At 42.9% G+C, this 20,749-nt stretch overlaps 1 protein-coding gene across 1 annotated transcript; it reads left to right on the forward strand.

Annotated features, from left to right (window-relative positions):
• Window positions 1-15,792: 15,792 nt before the first annotated feature.
• Window positions 15,793-20,542, forward strand: LOC149297873 (nucleophosmin-like). Its single transcript, XM_089488093.1, has 12 exons — window positions 15,793-15,853; window positions 17,168-17,250; window positions 17,459-17,578; window positions 17,990-18,083; window positions 18,593-18,702; window positions 18,776-18,828; window positions 18,916-18,961; window positions 19,279-19,297; window positions 19,524-19,588; window positions 20,071-20,181; window positions 20,268-20,342; window positions 20,492-20,542. Exons 1-12 carry the CDS (start codon window positions 15,793-15,795, stop codon window positions 20,540-20,542), a joined length of 888 nt encoding a protein of 295 aa, XP_089344219.1.
• The last annotated feature ends 207 nt before the right edge of the window (window positions 20,543-20,749 follow it).

Here is a 20,749-nt window from a genome sequence, read left to right on the forward strand (position 1 = left end):
CATAAAAGGGTGGGCAGTATTGGGAACCATGCGCACTGGGTCACGGATCCAAGCTAAAGCCCCGATAGGACAAAGAGCGAAGGAATCCTCTAAGGAAATCCAATGTTTAGATGGGCATAGAGACCATTCAACGATTCTGCGCAGATGTGAAGCTCTCCAATATAGTTCTAGATTGGGCAAACCTAAACCACCTTGTAATTTCAACCGAGTCAGATAGGAAAATGATAATCTAGAGGGTTTACCCCGCCAAATGTATAGCCTAAAGGCCTTATGACAGCTGCGGAAAAATGATCTAGGAAGTGCAATAGGAAGGGTTTGGAAGAGGTATAAGAAGCGGGGGAGAATATTCATTTTTATCACTCAGCCTGCCAAACCATGAGACGTGGGGAAAAGCCCAACGCCTCAGGTCCGACTGCAGAGTGTTAAGAAGGGGGTCGAAGTTCAAGCTTCTCAACTTGGAGAGGTCAAGCGGAATCAGCAGCCCTAAATACTTAATATAATCAGTTTTCCATTTAAAGGGGAACGTAGAGCAAATCCGGTGAGTCGTATGCGGGGACAGGTGGAATCCCATGATCTCTGATTTCGATAAGTTGATTTTATAATTTGATAATTCATCGAAAATATTAAATTCCGACAAAACCGCAGACAAAGATTGGATCGGATCGGTAAGGGTTAAAAGAATATCATCAGCGAACACGGACAAAACCGGCCTACGGGGACCCATACTGACACCTGAGATCCCCGGGTTAGCCCGAATCGCATTGCAAAAAGGTTCAAGGACTAATAGGAACAAGAGAGGGGAAAGTGGACATCCCTGCCTAGTACCATTGGCGAGGGAGAACCTATCTGACAGGATCCCATTGAGAGCTATCTGGGCACAGGGTGAGGTATATAGAGCCCTGATGCAAGCCAGAAAATTCGGTCCAAGCCCTATTCTCGCTAAGACCTTGAAAAGAAAGGGCCACGACACACGGTCGAACGCCTTCTCGGCGTCCATAGAGGCGACGACCATTGGAAGCTTATGAAGTTGTGCGTATGAAATTATGTTAACAACCTTTATAGTATTATCCCGTGCCTCACGGCCCGGCACGAACCCCACCTGGTCAGAGTGTATCAGGGAAGGCAAAAAGTGCTGGAGGCGGTTAGCTAAAATTTTGGAAAATAATTTGAGGTCGACATTTATTAGGGAGATGGGCCTATAGCTGCTACATAAATCCAAATTCCGGTCAGGTTTGGGAATAACCACTATATGTGCTGCCAACGAGTGTGGGTCAAACGGAAGACCCCCAGCGATGGCGTTAAAAAAAGTAACCAATTGAGGACCTAAAATAGAGGAGAATTTTTTATAATAGAGGATAGTGAGGCCATCGGGGCCAGGGCTCTTGCCAGCTGGGGAGCTTTTGATAGCCAATTCTACTTCGGCCAGGGATATGGGCTCATCTAATAGGGAACTGTCATCCCCAGTGAGAGTACATTTGATAAATTTGGAAAGGTAGTCGTCCATGGCCGAATTCAAACCAGAGTGGGGTTCCCCCGGACCCGACAGATTATATAATGACGAGTAATATTGGCGAAAGCATGCAGCTATCCGATCCGATCGAAAGTGCAGTCGGTTCGTGTCATCTCTAATACGCGAGATATAACTCTGGGCGCGCTTGGCTCTCAAGGCCCTCGCAAGAAGCCTGCCCGGCTTGTCCCCAAACTCGTAAAACTGACGTCTAGTCAGTAGATAATTACGTTTAAGTTTAGTATCAAGAAGGGAAGCCAACCGGGACCGCAGCACAGAAAGTTCAAGTTGAAGGGCTGGGAGGAGAGTCAATTTATGGCGCATCTCTAGACGCGCTATTTGTTGCGTGAGGGACAGGATAGCGGCTAAATTCAATTTCTTCATAGTGGCCCCCAATTTAATGAGATGACCGCGTATGACTGCCTTGTGCGCTTCCCAGACTATCGGGGCAGACACCTCAGATTCAATGTTCTCCATGAAATAGTTCCCAAGGTGGGAGGAAAGCTCAGAGAGGTGGTGAGGGTTACTCAATAGGCTCTCGTTGAGTCGCCAATGCCACACGGAATTGGGCACGTTAGCAGACTTAAGCGACAAAAAGACCGGGGCATGATCACTGATAGTGGACACACCGATCTTAGCCGAACACAAGGTGGGGAGGTGGAAATGGGAAACAAAAAAAGTGTCTATTCGCGAGTACCTGTTGTGACAAGGGGAGAAATAGGTGTAATCTCTCACATCCGGGTGGAGTGATCTCCACGCATCAATGAGTTGATTCAATTTGAGTTGTTTAATTACTTTACGGATCATGGAGAATGGGAGATGTGAGCTCCCTGAGGAAGTGTCAACCTTGGGATCAAACACCATATTAAAATCTCCACCAAGTATGGTGAGACCTTCCTGGAAGTCGGCCAACTTATTTAAAATTGAGGTGAAAAACCGGGCATGGTTCCTATTTGGGGCATAAATATTTGCCAAGGTGAACTTCTGGTGGCCAATGAACCCCTTGAGCATAACCGCACGGCCCTCCTCGTCCCTCCACTCCTCCAAAAGGCGGAATCGCAGAGATTTATGTAATATGATAGCTACCCCTTTGGCTTTGGAGGATGGGGAGCTGGACAAAAAGGAAAGCGTGTAATTCTGATTTAAAAGTTTAAATTCCCGGTTCGCCCTAAAGTGGGTCTCCTGAATAAACGCAATATGCGATTTGGAAGAACGTAAAAAGGCCAACAATTTAGTGCGCTGTTGGGGTTTATTGAGGCCTCTAATATTTAAAGAAACCACGTTCAGAAGGTCACGTGACATTGTGCAATACCCAACAACAAAGCAAAGAAAAATTCAATTCCGCTGGACCAGATAACGAGAAAAAAAAAAAAGGAAAACCTAACAAAACAAGTGCCTTGGATGTAGTGTGATGTGTGAAGGGGAACTTGGCCCCTAGAAATGGGTGACCAAGCATCCCATAAGAGGTTGAGCAGTGGGACTGCGAGCAGGCCCATAACCTCTGTCCAAAAGTGGACAGGAAAGCTCTGTGGGGGGGGTGACAGAGCATGGTGTGAGGCCCACAAGGCCAGGTAGTAGGAAAGTTATGGTGTGGTGCAACACCGTCAACAGGACATGTATGTAGTCAACTGAATATCCATACATAGGACATATAAGCAACGTGTAGTATGTAGTGCATAGAAATCATGGGGAAATGTGGCAGGTGAGTGTGATAAAGTACGTATATTAAAAACAACAACAAAAAAAAAAAAAAAAAAAAAAAGAAAAAAAAAAACAAACCAAACAAAATCAAGCAATCGTACACTCTAAACCGATGGAACAGGCACATGGGCCTGACCCCTAGGGAGTAGAAGGCCCCGACGACAAATGAATGAGAGCCCGTGGATAGAAGTGTGTGGCGAAAACAAACATAAAATATAATGAGTGGGAACAAGTAGGGGAAGGAAACCCCCGGGTATAAGTGTCGTGACCGGGCAAACAGATAAGCATATCAACCACAGGTAGATATAAGGAGGAGAGTGGCAGTTAGGTATATGACACGACCTCTTACCCTCCGATGATCAGTGGTGGTGACGGGCGAAGGGATGGTGGAGGAAAATAAAAGGATGATAAAATAAAAATAAATAAATAAATAAAAAAAAAATAAAAAAGGGTCCGTGAGTTCGAAACACATGGAAATAAAACGGTGTAAGTCCCGGAAGATGCAGGGGTAAGCGATGAGAGGCAGAGAAACAGCCAACGAGCTCAACCCGTGTCTTCTGCAGGAATCGCCGCACGGCCGCTCCTCTTTCTCCGAATCTTCGGCAACGACCAGGATCTCGCCGGATCAGAAAGCGGTTTCGGAATTGGCGTCGAGGGCTCCCAGTCCTGCACTGATGTCTCCGGTAAGTCCAGTTGCGTCAAAAAGGAATCCAGCTCGCTATGTTGGCGGAGAGTAAAGACATCCTTGTCCCTTCGAGCTATGAGCACGAATGGGAACCCCCACTGATACGGGATATTAGCCGCTCGCAATAGTACAGTGATAGGTCTAAGCGCCCTTCGTTTTTGGAGCGTGACCGGGGAGATATCCTGGAAAATGCTGATTTTCTCACCGTTGTGTTCCAGATCACCGGAGGAACGGCAGGCTCTCAGAATAGCTTCCTTAACTGAATATTCGTGTAGGCAGCAAATTACATCACGCGGTGGGGCCGATGGGGGTCCTTTCGGGCGCAAAGCCCGGTGAGCTCTGTCGAATTGTATAGGTGAGTCAGGAGATTGTTTCAGGACACAATTAAAAATCGATTGAAGCGTGGTGCGAATATCACCCGCGACCACCGATTCAGGTATTCCCTGAACCCGGAGATTATTTCTCCTCCCTCGATTATCCAAGTCCTCCATCTGGCGGTGGAGGGCTTTGAAAGATTCCAAGTGGTCGTGTAGTGTCGTGGAAAGGGTATCGATGGCGTTGCTTGTTTTAATTTGATCTTCTTCCAGTGTAGTCACTCGATCTCCGATATGCTTGAGATCTTGTTTGATAGAACCGAGGTCGGCGCGCACATCATGAAGGGCCTGATCGAGGGCCGTATCTATCACAGAAATTAAATCAGCCTTCGTCGGCAAGCGTTGAAGGGCCTCTTGCCAAGAGTGTCCAGTGGGTTGTGCGTCTGGAAGGTTGAGATCCCGGTCCAAGGAAGCGTCGTCTGAGCATTCACTAACTCTGCTAGAGGGAGAAGGCGCCATCTTAGATCCAGTCTCCCGCGCGGCCACCTCTCGAGAACCTCGGAAAAAATGTCTCATCGAGGGGGCTGGATGCCTCTCCTGTGAGCTTGAAGGTTTCGTGGTCCCCCCCGAACGATTAGACTTCCCCATCTCTTAAAGCGTAAATTGTTCTGGTACGGTGTGCAGAGCTGCGGGTTCAAGCAGCCATCTTGGTCGAGCGCTAGCCCCGCCCCAGCTTCCATACTTTCTGCCTGCAGCATCCTGCACATGATTCCAGTGCTATGTCTCATGCCTGCTCCAGGGTGCCTGCAGGATATCTCCAAGTTCTGTTCTGTCATCATCCGCTGCTATGTTAGGGTGCTGGTATGTGGCTGTACAACCCTAGATGCCCACCGGGAGAGTGCTGTCGCCTGCACCAAGCCCTGCCCAACTCTGCTACTGCACCATAACTCCTGCACACAATCTTTGGGTGTTCTGAGTCTTTACAGTCGTCTGTATGGACCCGGTTCGTGACACAACTAGACAACACTAACACACACACCCAGACACTCATACCAACATAACTAGGCATTCAACGCTAACACATCCAGTCATTCACACTAATGTGCCCAGACACTCACAAACACACGCATCCAGACACAAACACAACCAGGCACTTACTAACACAATTAGACTCACACACAGACACTCATACTAATATAATATAAAACTCAAACTAACACAACCACTCTAGCACAACCACTCTAATACATGTGCAGACAGGTGCTCACAGTAACAAAAACACAACCAATAGCTTACACAGACTAACATACCCAGACACAAAAACACACTTACCCATACACACTCACTAATATACCCACACACAAAGGCTAACATACCCAGTCACACACAAAAAGGTGAATATACGCTAACATACCCTGACACATACACACACTAATACACAAAGACATATACACACACTTATAAAACCAAGGAACATGTTAACATATTCAGGCACACATCTTAACACACCCAGAGACGCACACACTAACATACCTACAAATAAAGGCTAACATACTCAGACAGACACAAATGTGGATAACAGACACACAGTAACATACCTAGACACATGCACATGTTAACATACCCAGACACACATGCTAACATACCAATATACACAAACATACCCAGGCACACACAAAAATACACACATACGCAGATACACACACATACCCAGACCCCCATGCTAACATACCCAGACACACACGCTAACATAGCCAAACACACACACCAACATAATCAGACAGTAATGATACTGTGCATACATGTACAATAGCCTTTTTTTTCTATTGGACACGTTCTACTGACGACGCCATGCTACTGAGATCACGTGATGATGCTCCCCTTCCGGGTTCATTATTAAAAGACCCAGATACTCCTATAAAGTTACGCTTTTGTGGTGTAATGTTATTATTGAAACTTCTCTTCAGTATTGTATATCTGCTATCGTGACCCGGCTTTGTTTTACCATGCTGATATCTGGTATCTTGACCTGGGTTGTTTGACCACATTGCTACACTGGGATCCTAACCCGCTTGATTGACCACTCCTCTAGTCTGATATCCTACTCAGCTTTGTTTGCCCATGCTGCTTTATTGGTATCCTGACCATGTGCACAGGTATCCTGATTCCTACCTACTCTGCTCCTGGGTTCTTGGCACTGCTCAGTAAAACAGTCAGACATTACACAGACACACACATGCCCAGACACACAACCAGACATACAAACCCAGACAGACACACACATACCCAGGCACTTACAAACCCAGACACATACCCAGATACACCATGCTAACATACCCAGACTAACTCGCACACACATAACCAGACACACAAACCCAGACAGACACACATATCCAGACACACACTAGCATGACCACACACATAAGGCACAAACCCATGCAGACACACACATACTCAGGCAGATACACAAAACTTGTTTTGCGTTTCTTCAGCTTGTCTTTAATAAAGCTCTACTCAGTTGAAAAACATATCACTAACTTCAGATGTTTTGCAATTCATGACCCGTTTCGCCTGGGCCTATTAGGGTTGAAAAAAGGCTCAGGAACACTGACTTTGTAGCAAACTGCGTGATTTATTTTCAAGTGAGACATCCCAAAACAAAACCATAAAAGAAAACCCTACCACCCAATTGGAGTCATCTCTCTCTATACTTTTCTGGCCCAAACTGACCTGCCTAAACACCTACCAACTAGACGTCCCTGCCAGACCCAGCTAAGCCATGCTCTGGAAAACCTCCCCAGACAACACACAAAGGTCCAGGCAGGTATTGCCTCGCTTGGCACAGAGAGTCTTCTTCAGGGCCTTTCTTTGCCCTGGGAGTACAGGAGAACTGTCAGTCACGCGTCAGTCACATGTCAGACTCCAGGGGTTTTAATGCCTAGCACCTGTGCCTGATGCAGGCCCCATCCTGTGCTGGATCCTACAGACCTCTTGACTCTCGTAAAATTATTTTCCACTGGAAGGGGGAACAGAGCTTTGGCCCACCCTCCTCTCCAACTGCTCCATCTCAGGGACTCATGTACATGACTTGTGTAGCAGCTGTGCTCAAATGCCAGACAAATCATCTCCGTAGGGCCTACAGTCTCACAATGCTTAAACCTCCTTACCTTTTTAATCACCTATATTTTCCACCAGACATTTACTTATCTATTTTGATACAGTAAAATTATAGTTTGTTCTCTCTCCTGGCAATAATTGAATCTGTTGCCAGTGGCTGTTTTATGGACCTTGCTCCAGCCAGATACCCCTCTATCTCCACTTTTCTGAATATATTTTACATATTCAGTCTATGGATAGCAGCCCTCTTTCACGGCCCTCTGACCACCGAATCAGTGCTTCTTCTGGTTTCTATTGGCTCAGTGCATCAAAACATCAAACTTTGACCTGATCCAACTTCATAATTCAATTATACACTAGTCTAAGGTTTAATTATAATATTCAGTAATATTGGGGAAGTTCTCCCCTGAAAAGTATTCATATAGATTGCTGTAACAGCTTTTTGTTAACCATCCCTTAAAACTAAATGCAAATCAATAAAAATAGAACCATTTCACTTCTGCAGACAAGAGACTGCTGGGAGCAGTCATAATCATCAAAGACTAATATTTGAAGAAACTGACTCTCCTAACTCCATGGTCATTCTAGGACTTCAATGGGTGGAATGCCATGTGTTTGTTCTTAAGAAAACCTGATACCCGTTGGGCTGTGTGCAATATATGTAATATGTTTGCTATATATACTTTCTCCCATGCAAATAATAAAAAAATCTGTTTCTATGGTTTCAAAACCTGGGTATGTTAGTGTGAGTGACTTGGTATGTTAGTATGTGTGTGTCGGGGGGTATTTTAGTGTGTGCAAATCTGTCTTTGGGGATGTTAGTGTTTGTGTGTGGCTGGGTATATTAAAGTGTGAACACGTGTCTTTGGGTATGTTAGTATGTGTGTGATTGGTTGTGTTAGTTTGAGCATCTGGGTATGTTAGTGTCAAGTGTCTGTGTGTGTTAGTCCTGAGTTTCTGAATGTGTGTGTTGGCGCTGAGTGTGTTAGTGTGTGTTAGTGTGAGTGCCCCTCACCAGGTCAGGCTCTGGATCTGCCCTTTCTCAAGCCAAGCTCTTACAAGATACAAAAGCTTCCCAGCATCATTACAAACATTCTGCTTACTACCATCTCAACCCAAGCTCTAATCCACCCATGCCACTTTTCATTTTATGTATACATCTTCTTTTGCATGCTACTACTCATTCTTTTTTGCTCCTCCTTTTGTTTTAGCAATCAACAACAGCTTTCTTCGCTCAGTTGGTGTTGCTCCAATGCCTCAACATTGAGGCATCCAGCAACACCAAGAAAAATTTAGGGGCCCCTAGGAGCAGTCATATTCACCATATTGAAAGGCTGTATGCCTTTCAATTATGGCGGCCTCCGGTGGTTAAAAAAAAGTACTTAGTACTTATAATTGTTATTACAAACTTTAACATAGGCTGGTGGTAAAATTAGTGCATGGAAAGGGTTAAAATACTGTGGTTTGACCAGCAGGACAACGATCAAAAACATCCATCAACACAAAAATGGTTTACTGACCACAAGATCGAGGTCCTACCATGGCCATCCTAGTCCCTTGACTTGAACACGATGGAAAACCTGTGGGGTGAACTAAAGAGTAGAGTTCACAAGCATTGACCTTGAAATTTGAAGGATCTGGAGAGATTCTTTATGGATGAATGGTCTCAGATCACTTTCCATGTACTCCCCAATCTCGTCAGGCATTATAGAACAAGACTCAGAGCTGTCTTGGCAAAAAAATTGACTAAAAGGGCACCAATAATTTTTAAAGAAAGGATCAAAGGGTTTAACAATAAAGACAAATTTTCACAGCCTTCTTTGCACATATTTACCAAAGGTGCCAATTTTTGTAGAAGGCACTATAGTGTATGACGCACATGTTCATCCCGGGGAGCAATCACAAGGGGCCCCTGTCATGATTAACTCATATCACATAGTGGATGCATGGAAGGGTAATCCAGCAGAGGTGGTTAATTCCTTTGTGTTAGCATTCAATGGGTTAATCTGATGTTGATTTAACCCCTTAAGGACCGGGCTCATTTTTCGTTTTGTACCCTGTGGGACCGAGGCTGTTTTGACACTTTTGTGGTGCTTGTGTTCAGCTGTAATTTTCTCCTCACCCATTTAGTGTACCCACATAAGTTATATATTGTTTTTTTCAGGACAAGATGGGCTTTCTTCAGATACCATTATTTTGATCGTATCATCTTATTTACTATAAAAAAAATAAAAAAAACATGGTGAAAAATTGAAAAAAAAACACATTTTATGACTTTTATTTGAAAAATCTTTTACTCACCTAAAAAAGCAAGTAAAAAAACTAGCTAAATAGATTCTACTACTTGTCCTGAGTTTAGAAATACCCAATGTTTTTATGTTTTTTTGCTGTTTTTTGTAAGTTATAGGGCAATAAGTACAAGCAGCGTTTTATGATTTCCAAATCTTTTTTTAACAAATCTGGTCAGTCTGCCTCCATCTCCTCTTTGGAACATCTTTGAAGCCGGTTAACTCAATTTAACCCATTCAAACCATATATTTTTGAAAACTAGACACCCCAGGGTATTCCAAATGCTGTTATTTTAACCCTTTCCATGCACCAATTATACAACTACACTTTGTCAAACTTTGTAATAGTAATTTTTTTTATTTTTTTTTCCACACAAATTGTACTTTAGTTATAGATATACAGGTGCTGGTATATGTCACTGTCAAACAACACCCCAATGTGTGTTCAGCAACATCTCCTGAGTACAGCGATACCCCACATGCATGGGTTTGTCAGATTGTTTGGCTGGTAAAAGGCTACTTTTGGGGCATGCGTAATTCAGGTGGTCATTTGGTCATTGTGCCTCCCTCTCCTCTTTGGAATATCTTTGAAGCCGGTTAACTCAATTTAACCCATTCAAACCATATATTTTTGAAAACTAGACACCCCAGGGTATTCCAAATGCTGTTATTTTAACCCTTTCCATGCACCAATTATAGAACTACACTTTGTCAAACTTTGTAATAGTAATTTTTTTTTTTTTTTTTCACACAAATTGTACTTTAGTTATAGATATACAGGTCCTGGTATATGCCACTGTCAAACAACACGCCAATGTGTGTTCAGGAACATCTCCTGAGTGCAGTGATACCCGACATGCATGGGTTTGTCGGGTTGTTTCAGATTTAAAATGCCACATTTGGGAAGTGCGCTTTTTTTCTCCATTTTGGTCAGTCTGTACCTATGCCCTATATTTGAGCTAGGCCACTCCAATTTACCCCATCAGCCATTTTTTTTATATATTAGACACCCCTTGGGTATTTGAAGTGCTTTTATTTTAACTCTTTGTTGGGATTTTTGAGAATTTTTAGCACTTGCTCAAAATAATAAACTTTATTTTTTAATTTTATTTTATTTTTTTAATACTTTTTTTATATTTTTTTTTACACATTTTGCTGGTACTGGATGGTTCATCTAGTGACATCACTGCATAATTATTTTTAAATGTTAGCACATTTTTTTTTAATTTTTTTTTCCATTTTTTATTTATTTTTATTTTTTTTTAATATTTTACTAATCACATAGTGATTAGAAAGCTGGGCTCCATTGACTTGCATGGTTGAATGCAGTACCTGTATTCAACCAGCAAGTGGAGCCAGTTCTCTAGAGGGTCTGGAGACCCTCTAGCGAACTTTTTCGTCTTTATTGTTTTATTTCCCGGGCCGCCGCCATCTTGCTTGATGGCGAAGATCACCGGCAGCGGCGGCTGTGACCGCTCTCCGGAGCGGTCACAGCCCACCCAGAGGTAAGTGTTTGGTGTCGCTGGATGCCTCCTGATCGAGGCATTCCAGCGACACCATTTAAGTTTAGGAGGCGATCGTTGATCGCCTCCTAAACGCTTTTAAAACGGGCGTCCGCCGCCATACAATGTATGGCGGCTGTTGACGCCCCGGGGAGGGGCCAGACATGGCCCCCGATGCCGATCTCGGCCTTGCTGAATGCCTCGACATCGAGGCATTGCAGCAAGGCCGTTTAAGCGAAGAAAGTGATCCTTGATCACTTTCTAAGCTTATTTAATTTTTTGACGGTTCAGGACCGTCAAAGGTCATTTAGTGACCTTCTTGTTATGACGGTCCTGAACCGGCAAAGGTCGCGAAGGGGTTAAATGTGTTTCTTTGCGCATGCCCTCTGTATCTGTTCTGGCAAGAGGTGTCATCTTCCCTGGACCCCTGTGGTGATTCATGGCCTAACTGATAAGGACCCTGAGTTATAGGCATTCCATTCCTATCTTAAGTGGAGGGGTTTTCCATCACCTTTACCCCACCATAACTCATTGGCAGATCAAAGATGGGAACCAATTCTTGGAAAAGGTGTCATATAATTGGTCATGTGGCCAGAGGGGTATTTTCTTGCAAAAGAGTCTGATTTAGGGGCAATGCAGCGACCTCAAAGAAGAACTCCAGGATAGACTCTGATTGGAACAACATCATAAGAAACCAACTGGACTTGAGGCATGTTCCCATAGGCCAGTTTATTGAAGAAACTCATGAGTGAGGGTCCTGTGTTTAAGTCTCATTGTTTTTAAGAACTGTTTGTGTCACGGTCCGCGTCACGGACCACAATGCAGTAATTCACCCGAGTACCCGCTAGACGCAATTACTCGTGTCCTTTCATCTGCTGCCGTAGAATTGCAACTACCCGGTTCAATGCGAATACACCACGTTTTCCATGTTTCCCTCCTGAAACCTTGGAACACCAATCCTTTCCCGGGCCAACATCCTCATCCTCCGGCTCCTATTTCTATTGATGATGCTGAAGAATATGAAGTCGAACAAATTCTGGATTCTCTGAGATTTCAGGGTCGCCTCCAATATCTCATCCAATGGAAAGGATACGAGATCAACGAGAACTCCTGGGAGGATGCTGAAGAAGTTCATGCGGATGAGTTGGTTCATGAGTTCTGTCACGAACGCACTCTACTCCAAGTGTGCGCGTGACTTGGTTCTGGTGGTAAAAGGGTTAAAATTCACTATGTGTCTGCCCTAGACCGAAAATAGTGATAAAAATACAAATATCCACCCTTAATACCACCCGCAATTAACTATAATGATATAACAAATATCAAAATAACGCTGCCACCACCAAGACAATTTAGAAATGGGGTGCCTTGGTACCCCAAATGAATCAGACTAAAAAAACCCACACAATATATTTTAACACAATAATTATGTGATTTCAGATTACCGATAAAATGATCTAATCAGGTAACGTGAGTCTTTACCAGACAAAGGCAGAACTTAATAAACGAATATTTATTATTAACAAAAAAATCACAGTGCATACAAAAAAAGATGATAAACAGATTTACACCAACAGATAAAAATAAAAAAGGAGAAAATTACAGAAAACCTAACTACTCACTGAATGGTCAAGTAACAGTTTTTCTGTCCGTAGTGCTCCGGCAAGGAAAGATGGCGACTTACTCAAAATTAGATCTTGGCCCCTAGTAAGCACAATGACCCATCTTCTCTCGTTAATTTTATATTCTTTCCCAGTTCATCTCGAGTTTCCAAGCCGGCCCAGAGGTGGTATAAGCGGAGGGAAGGTGTACCATAAGTGACCTCCCCCTTGTGTGGTGGAAACATATCAGTCCAAATAACGTATTTTCATTTTACCGTCCCTCCTGTGCTCGCCACAGCCATAATTCATGCACTTATGAATTTCCTGTAAATTGTGAAGTCCATAGATATGTCACACTTGCTACTTATGACTAAACATCATAGACTTCACAATTCCTTCCAAACTGGTTACGTGGCGCCGCCATGTTTGTACTCTTTTTGTAGGGTGCACTTTCCCTGTTCTAGGTATGCACACAAGGAGGTATGATAATGAATATATGAGTTATTATTGATATGTGTTGGATATGACCTGGATATGAAATGGTTTTCCTGACTGCTAGCATATCAAAGAATCCATTATATATGAGGGGATACAGGCATATGGTGAATGACTCGGCTAGCAGACTTAAAGGCACCGCCTCCCCGTGAAATTTCACACCTTGCAGACGGCCTTGGTTGGAGTCCCAGCTTCAAAAGACCAATTTATCTAAAAAGACCTTTTGGCGCCATATGCCTATACAATCAAATTAACCCCTCACATACTGAAATTGGCTGTGCCATCTCTACCGGGTAGCCAGTCCATGTACGTACTACACCGGTTGGTGTGACAAGTTCCACTTGCGTCATCCTCTAAAGCCTGGTCCGCTGAGAGCCCGGAGGTCTCTCCGCCTGTCACGGACGGAAACGCAGTAATTCACCCGAGTACCCGCGTCTAGCGGGTACTCGAAACTTACCTCTCCCGCAGTTCCGGGACCTTGCTTCGAGGTGCCAGCATCCAGCAGGCACCCGGGGCAGGTCCTCCTCAGTATCCCCGTCGCAAGTGATGGGCGGTACGCACGGGGATGAACCACGCCCCCTCTCTTATAGTATGCCTCCCTGGAGGCAACGTAACGTAACTAGCGTTATGCCATCCGTTGGGGGCGGAGCTTGGGTGAAGCGGCAGATTCAAAAGCTGAGCACTGACTTCCATTCAGTGCTCGGTTAGTGTTCTGGCTGAGCAGTTCCTATCACAGAATACTTACCTGATTGTCTCTCCGTTGCTGAATTGTTCCTGTCCCTGACTTTTGCTACCCTCTCCATTCCTGATCCGGCTTGTTTGATTACCATCTCCGTTGCTGACTCGTGCCTGTCCCTGACTTCTCCACTCCTGACCCGGCTTGTCTGATGATTCCTACAGTTCATCAGTGCCATTGCTGCATACTGGGTTCCTCATTTGTATTCTCAAGATCCTTGTGACACTTTGCTGTTTTGTTTTTCTTTTGTATGTCTTGTTTTTTGTAACTGTGGCACCGTTTTTTTGTACCGTATTGTTATTAAGTTCTACAGGATATATATATATATATATTTATATATATATGTTGTTTGCCCGGGGTGGGTTGATTTATAGAGATAAATGTCCTAATTCGGATTTCTTACAAATCCGGCATCAAAATCGTGAGTGGTGGCAGACTACCTGGGGGGATACAGGCAGGATTTGGGGGTTAATTTGGTATAACTGATTCCTTGTTAAGAGGTGAAGTTAGTAAATCCAGAGGCCTGGTGCTATTAACCCCTTCATTCTCACTATCTACCCCCCCTTTGTAGTTGACTTACCCAGGTGGAAGTCCTGCTGTGGAAGCGTGAGGCCTCTGTCTCGCTGCTGAGCACCGGAATACTATGTCATATTCTGGTGGTCAGCAGGAACTCGTGACCAAGATAGAGTCCTTTTGCTCCCACTACTGCGGTCAGGGCAGCCCCGAGGCGGGTGGCAGCAAGAAGTGGAGGAAACAGAAGAGCGCCAAGCGGTTGCGGAAAACTTTTTCATGAGCGTGTCCGTTGTGGCACGCTTGCCATAGAATCACCATCGCTGCGCTAGGAGATTCTGTAGCACTGTTCCAACATAGTCAGTAATAACACACAATAATGGTACAAAAGGAGGAGAGGGCCCTGCGTTTGCGATGTTAAACACTCTAGACTGGGGTAGTTGTGGCTAATCTTTTCCAGGAATTGTAAACTAAAGAACTCATGTTGCACGGGTACATGCGGGTCTGTAGCTACTAGTAAAATGGTCATATAATTTTTTCTGTAACATTCGCCTCCCACCAGGAAACCCCTCTCTCCTAAACCAACAAAGTTAAGCAATAGGGATGAGGTAAGGGGAGTATTGGGTGGTATAGGGGAAAAGCAGGGAAGTTATTTTGCCCCCTTGAAAAACATTCCTGTGGGTGCCTGTGCGTGTTACTGCTGGGTAGTACAGACATATACAGTATATACAACATAAGTAAACCGCAAATCACGACCCCGTTCCTCCAGGATCCATAAGAAATTGCACCTTCTGCCTACTGTTAATCCACCCCTATCTGTAGATTAGCAGTAATTATGTGCTTTAAAATATGCTCCATTTGTATGTGCGTTTGCCACAATGGGCGTGTGGTACTGTGATTTGTAACGGATAGCTGTGTGGGAGTTTTTACAGCTGTTACCGAACCCGCGTTATAATAGTTAATAGTACGGGTATTATAACAAACACATAGCACATTCTCCGTGACCAGTCCTCACATCTGCCACAGCAAACTATTTGTATAACGGCGGGCCATACTTAAAACGCACAGCACTAACACCACGCCACACGAATACCGCGGAATGACCAACCGCAGCCGCATTACAGCGTTCTCACATAATAACCCAGTGTTCTTGCGCCCCCTCACATAAGCATTTATCCAATCAGCGATGCCTTTACTCAGAAGCGTGATTTACGTCATCATTCATACGTAGCACCTCGCGAGAACTAGTACAGAGCGTATAAATTACCACCGACCCCTTTATTCTTTCTCAGATATCCGTCCGCTCGGTTTTGTGCACACACAGAGTAGCCGTGAGAAAATGGAAGACAGCATGGATCTTGAGAACATGTCTCCTCTGCGCCCTCAGAACTTCCTCTTTGGTATGTTTGCCCCTTACGCATGTTACGTGTTATTCGCGTTTCACCTTTTGTAGCTTTTTCTTTAATTTTCTGGAAATTTTTTGTCAGACCTTAGTCGGAAGCACCTAAGGCCTATCCGCGTATTTCTCGGGTTTAAAGGTTCTTATGCCATTTGCATTATAGAGTCTTATTCATTCGAGGTTTAATGCGGCTGTAAAAATAATAAAAAATAAAAAAAACCTCCCCCTTCCCCATTTTAACTTCACCACGTGCGAGGGTAAACACGTGTCCAGGTAGGCCAGAGCTCCTACTCTTCTTGCCACACAATAGCAATACTGTTAGCTTGCCTTTGGGTCCTGGATTTCCGAAAACTATATGCTCTTGGAAGGCTTGCGCGAATTTTGTAGTTTGTGTATATTTTATCTCGCGTCTATTCCGAATAGGTTAAGCTTATAGTTTAAAGCGAACTGTACATCATAACATGCCGAACTGGTTCCCTCTGCATATGCTTTAGCGCCCACTACCTCTCTAGTAATCTTGAGTAGATTTAATTCCTCTTGGAGCCTTTGTAGGTGACATTTTAAAAAATATTGTAGGACTGGCATATGAGGGCATAATATTCAAAAACCATTCTATAGAACCTCCTAGAAAGAAATCTGCACGCATTGAACCTTTTGCAACATGAGTGTATAACTACAGCTCCCTGACACCATTGTGCTGGCTGAGTCTGGTCCACATAAGTCCATCTGCCTGTAACATATAGGTGATATAAACAGACTCTCTGTTTAGGTGTTAATATTGAGCTAAGTCTTAAGCCGGAGCCTCAAATCTAATCTTACAGACACAGCCTGATGTCCTGGACTCTTCTGTTACTGTAACATGTGTATGCTGAGTACTTTAATATACTTTACTTTAAAATGATGGAGAAGAGGTACTTAAGAGCAACCGCTCATCTCCTCCATGGTCTTGCCACTGATTGGCTGCTTGAAGAAACTTTTTATCCCCTAGCAGCATCCTCCCTATGAGTTTTTAATAGAGTGAAAGTGTGATGGGAGCTTTACTAAACGTTCAGTTTTAACATTTTGAGCTGCAAAATAGACCCATAACCACAGATGGCACACGCCCAGCGTTCATGTTATAGACATTGTGGGTAGGTGGTGTAATATTTTAACTGTTATTGGGTGTTCTTTGTGAATGTAGCGTTCTCTGGTGACTTTCAGATTCTGCTATTGGTCGCATAAGAGTTCAACAGTTCTGAACACTAGTGTTACTGGCTGAATTTCTAGCACTTGTGAACGTTAACCAACGCAATAACTCTTGTCTATCCAACTTTAGGATGTGAACTTAAAGCCGATAAGAAAGAATATTCGTTCAAAGTAGATGATGATGAAAACGAACACCAGTTATCTCTGAGAACAGTAAGTAACATAGGCGGCTTGTTGCATGTACTGGAACTTTTTTTTTTTTTTTTTTTTTTTTTTTAATGGCTTGTTACACTATTTCATTAACTCTGCAGACGTTTGAATTGAAATGCAGAAATATACTAGATGTGTTTGAGGCACGTGATGCTTTTTCACTACTCCCTATATAATGAGTCTTAAACTTTCTTTTGTTCTTCTGTTACAGGTTAGCTTAGGTGCATCTGCTAAAGATGAATTGCATGTAGTCGAAGCAGAAGGGATGAATTATGAAGGAAAAATGATAAAAATATCTCTTGCGTCCTTGAAGCCATCTGTACAACCAACGGTATTTTCCTTTGTTAATCCACTGGTCCCGCTCCATCCTGTTAAAGTAATAAATTAGAATCGGTCCACTTCCTTTGTTTAAACAATTTGGTTCAGCTTTGACTGTTTAAGCATTCAGATGTGTAAACCTGAATGTGTTTTGCTCTGTATACTCCTTGGGGCCTAATGTTTGCATCTGGGTTTTTTTACCTAGCCAGGTGGTTCCTATGTAGTAAAACTCAGAATACCTAGACTTTCCTGTGCCAGAAGGTGCACCCTTCTTGGTGTACCAGGTTTTGCACAAAAGGTTACAAAACTCAAACTGCATAAGAAGTAACTAACATAAGAGGGCCCTGTTCACGTGCATTTGGCATCTAATCTACCAATATTGGAAACGGCCATTGACATTAAATTCTATTTTATTTTGTTTAAGGTGTCTCTTGGCGGCTTTGAAATTACACCTCCAGTTGTTTTGCGATTGAAGGCTGGATCAGGACCCGTTTATGTTAGCGGTCAGCATCTTGTAGGTAAGTCGTTTAACTCAAACTCCATTGTGCTCTTGAATTGGTGGGAAAAGACTGGTTCATGTCTGCATTAGGTCCTTTCCTTTTAAAGAAATCCTGCATTTTCAACTTCCTATTAAGGAATGGTATTAATAGATTAATGCTCAGTAGAATGGCAATGAAACACATTTTTTTATTATATGCTATGAGGGTCCTGTAGCTTACAGGAATTTACATAACTACTTCTCCATTACCTTAATTTATCTTAAATTGCTGGCTGGCTCTAGCAGCCATTTTACGAATGGACTAGGCAGATGGACAACATCAGGGCGTTTAGTCAGAGGATACTGGCTCTGCTACAGTCTTAAGCAGGTCTCTGTTTCAGTGAGCTGGTTTAACCTAAAGTTCTCAGGTACAATTACTCTCTGCAAGACTAGGCTCATACTGTATGTACACTTACAGAAAAACTTCAGGGGATATTTTTTTTTGTTTAGCATGCTTTCATTCAAGAGTCTGTTCGCAATATTTTGTAGCTTTAGAAGATGATATGGAGTCCTCAGATGAGGAGGCTGAAGAAGAGAACACACCAAGTCCAAAAAATGCTAAAAGAGCAGCTTCACTGAACCCATCCAAAGTTCCCCAGGTATGTCCTAACAGGCTTGCAACAAACTATTAATCCTGCCTGTCAACTCTATATTAATACACTGTATCCGCAGAAAAAGGCAAAATTGGAGGAGGAGGATGACGATGAGGAAGATGATGACTTTGAGTAAGTACTTGTACTATAGATATTATCGCTCCCTTTGAGTTGGTGTGTGTATATAATCTATATCATGCATTCGTTTTGTTTTTAAAGTGATGATGATGATGAAGAGGAAGATGAGGAGGAAACTCCAGTGAAGGTAACATTGCTTTCATATATATCCATGGAGTTATTAAAGTCTCTTCTACCCATAAATCCTACATTATGTATACCACAGTAGGAACATGTAACCCTTCAAGATCAGTGTTTTATTTTATATATAAGGGGGCTTTTTTTAGGGTGCAGATTTAAAGTGAATGGGTTTGCACAGTCATGTTCTGATCTAATTGGGCGTGTATATATACAAATCGCGATTTCCCTTCCCTCCAGTAATGCATCTCCTTTATTGCTTGAGGTATCATCTTGAATAAGACAATATGCACTTTCAGTTAATGAGAATTATTGCATAAGGTTTAGCAGACCGAACTGTACCTTGGTATTTAACAAAAGTGTAAGCCGTTGGTAATCTACACCTTTGAACTCTGTTGTTCTCTAGCAGCATGTCTGGTGGGGGGGGGGGGGTGAGTTTAAACTGTAAAAATTGACGTTCTGGTTTCCATCCATGTCATTTCTGAGGTTGGCACTGAAATGATGATAACTTAATTTTTGGAACCAGTCTAGTGTTTCATTTTACTTTTATATGCACTTACAGCCTGTTCCAGTTGCAAAGTCAGAGCACAAATCAAACCATAATGGAAAAGCCACTGATGCATCAAAGACTCCTAAGGTATGTTGAACTTGTGTATGCCTAATTAGAATGGGGGTTATCGACAAGCACAGCTGTCAACATGGAAACTGGAAATGGCACTGTGTGGATTTCACATTGAAGGTGGCACTTTCAATTCCTAGAGATGTGATGTCTTAGAACCATGGCCAAATTTCCCTTAGTCGGATACAATTTAATATGCTTTATGATGCAAGTCATTTCTAGTAATCAGCTAGGGTAGCATGCTGTCTTGTGCCTCAACACAGTGCAGACTATCCAATAACTGCATCAGCTGCTGTTAATTGGTGAACAACCTCTTTTGTTGGTCAGACAGCAGTGGTGGGCCATCTCCACTAAATTATCAATACTACTGGTATATACAAAAAGCAAAAGGGTCACAGGCCAGGATTTAGTACATGCATTTCCTTTTAACATAATGCACGATTATTGATATTACTGATATCAAGGTGTTTTCTTCTGACGCTTATGTGACAATTTTTCAGACACCTGAACAAAAAGGAAAACGGGAAAACAAGCAAGCTACCCCAAAGACTCCCAAAACACCGTTCACATTTGATGAGATTAAAGCAAAAATGCAAGCCTCCTTAGAAAAAGTAAGCTTTGTATTTATTTATGCTTTTAGTCTTCCCTAGAGTGCGTTTGATTCTGATTTTCTCTCATTTTGTTTTTCTTCTCCTAGGGTGTAGTTCTTCCAAAAGTGGAAGCTAAATTTGTGAACTACGCAAAAAATTGCTTCAGGACTGATAACCAAAAGGTAAATTTTTTTGTTTGTTTTTTTTCTCTTCTTCCCCCAAAGGCCCCCTTTCAAGTATCGGTCAAGAAATTATTTTAAATGTAGCTAATGGTGACTTTTTTTTTATTTATTTATTTATTTTTTTTTTTGGTGTGTCTTCTCCTCCACAGATGATCCAAGACCTCTGGAAATGGAGACAGTCTCTCAAAGATGGAAAATAGATTGAGTTGAATGTTTATTTTTAAAACATAAGATTTGTCCCTAGAATGTTCTGAAGAAATTGTGTAGCGTCTATCATGTTTTCTACTTTTTTTTTTTTTTTTTCTTCCTCCATGTCCAAGTGAAGGCATATGCAAGGTGTCTAAAAATTAAATATTTTACTTACTACAATATAATGTTTGGCTGTCCTATTTTAAGCTCATTATCTT

This window comes from Sceloporus occidentalis, unplaced genomic scaffold, assembly GCF_023333645.1.
Source record: "Sceloporus occidentalis isolate IW3139 unplaced genomic scaffold, rSceOcc1.0.p SCAF_36, whole genome shotgun sequence".
NCBI classification, from domain to species: domain Eukaryota; kingdom Metazoa; phylum Chordata; class Lepidosauria; order Squamata; family Phrynosomatidae; genus Sceloporus; species Sceloporus occidentalis.

Coding starts and splice junctions, on each gene's coding strand:
- LOC149297873 (XM_089488093.1), top strand. CDS start 15,793: ATGGAAGACAGCATGGATCTTGAGAACATGTCTCCTCTGCGCCCTCAG. Junction 17,579..17,989: donor AGCCATCTGTACAACCAACG/GTATTTTCCTTT, acceptor ATTTTGTTTAAG/GTGTCTCTTGGCGGCTTTGA. Junction 18,829..18,915: donor GAGGAAGATGATGACTTTGA/GTAAGTACTTGT, acceptor TTGTTTTTAAAG/TGATGATGATGATGAAGAGG.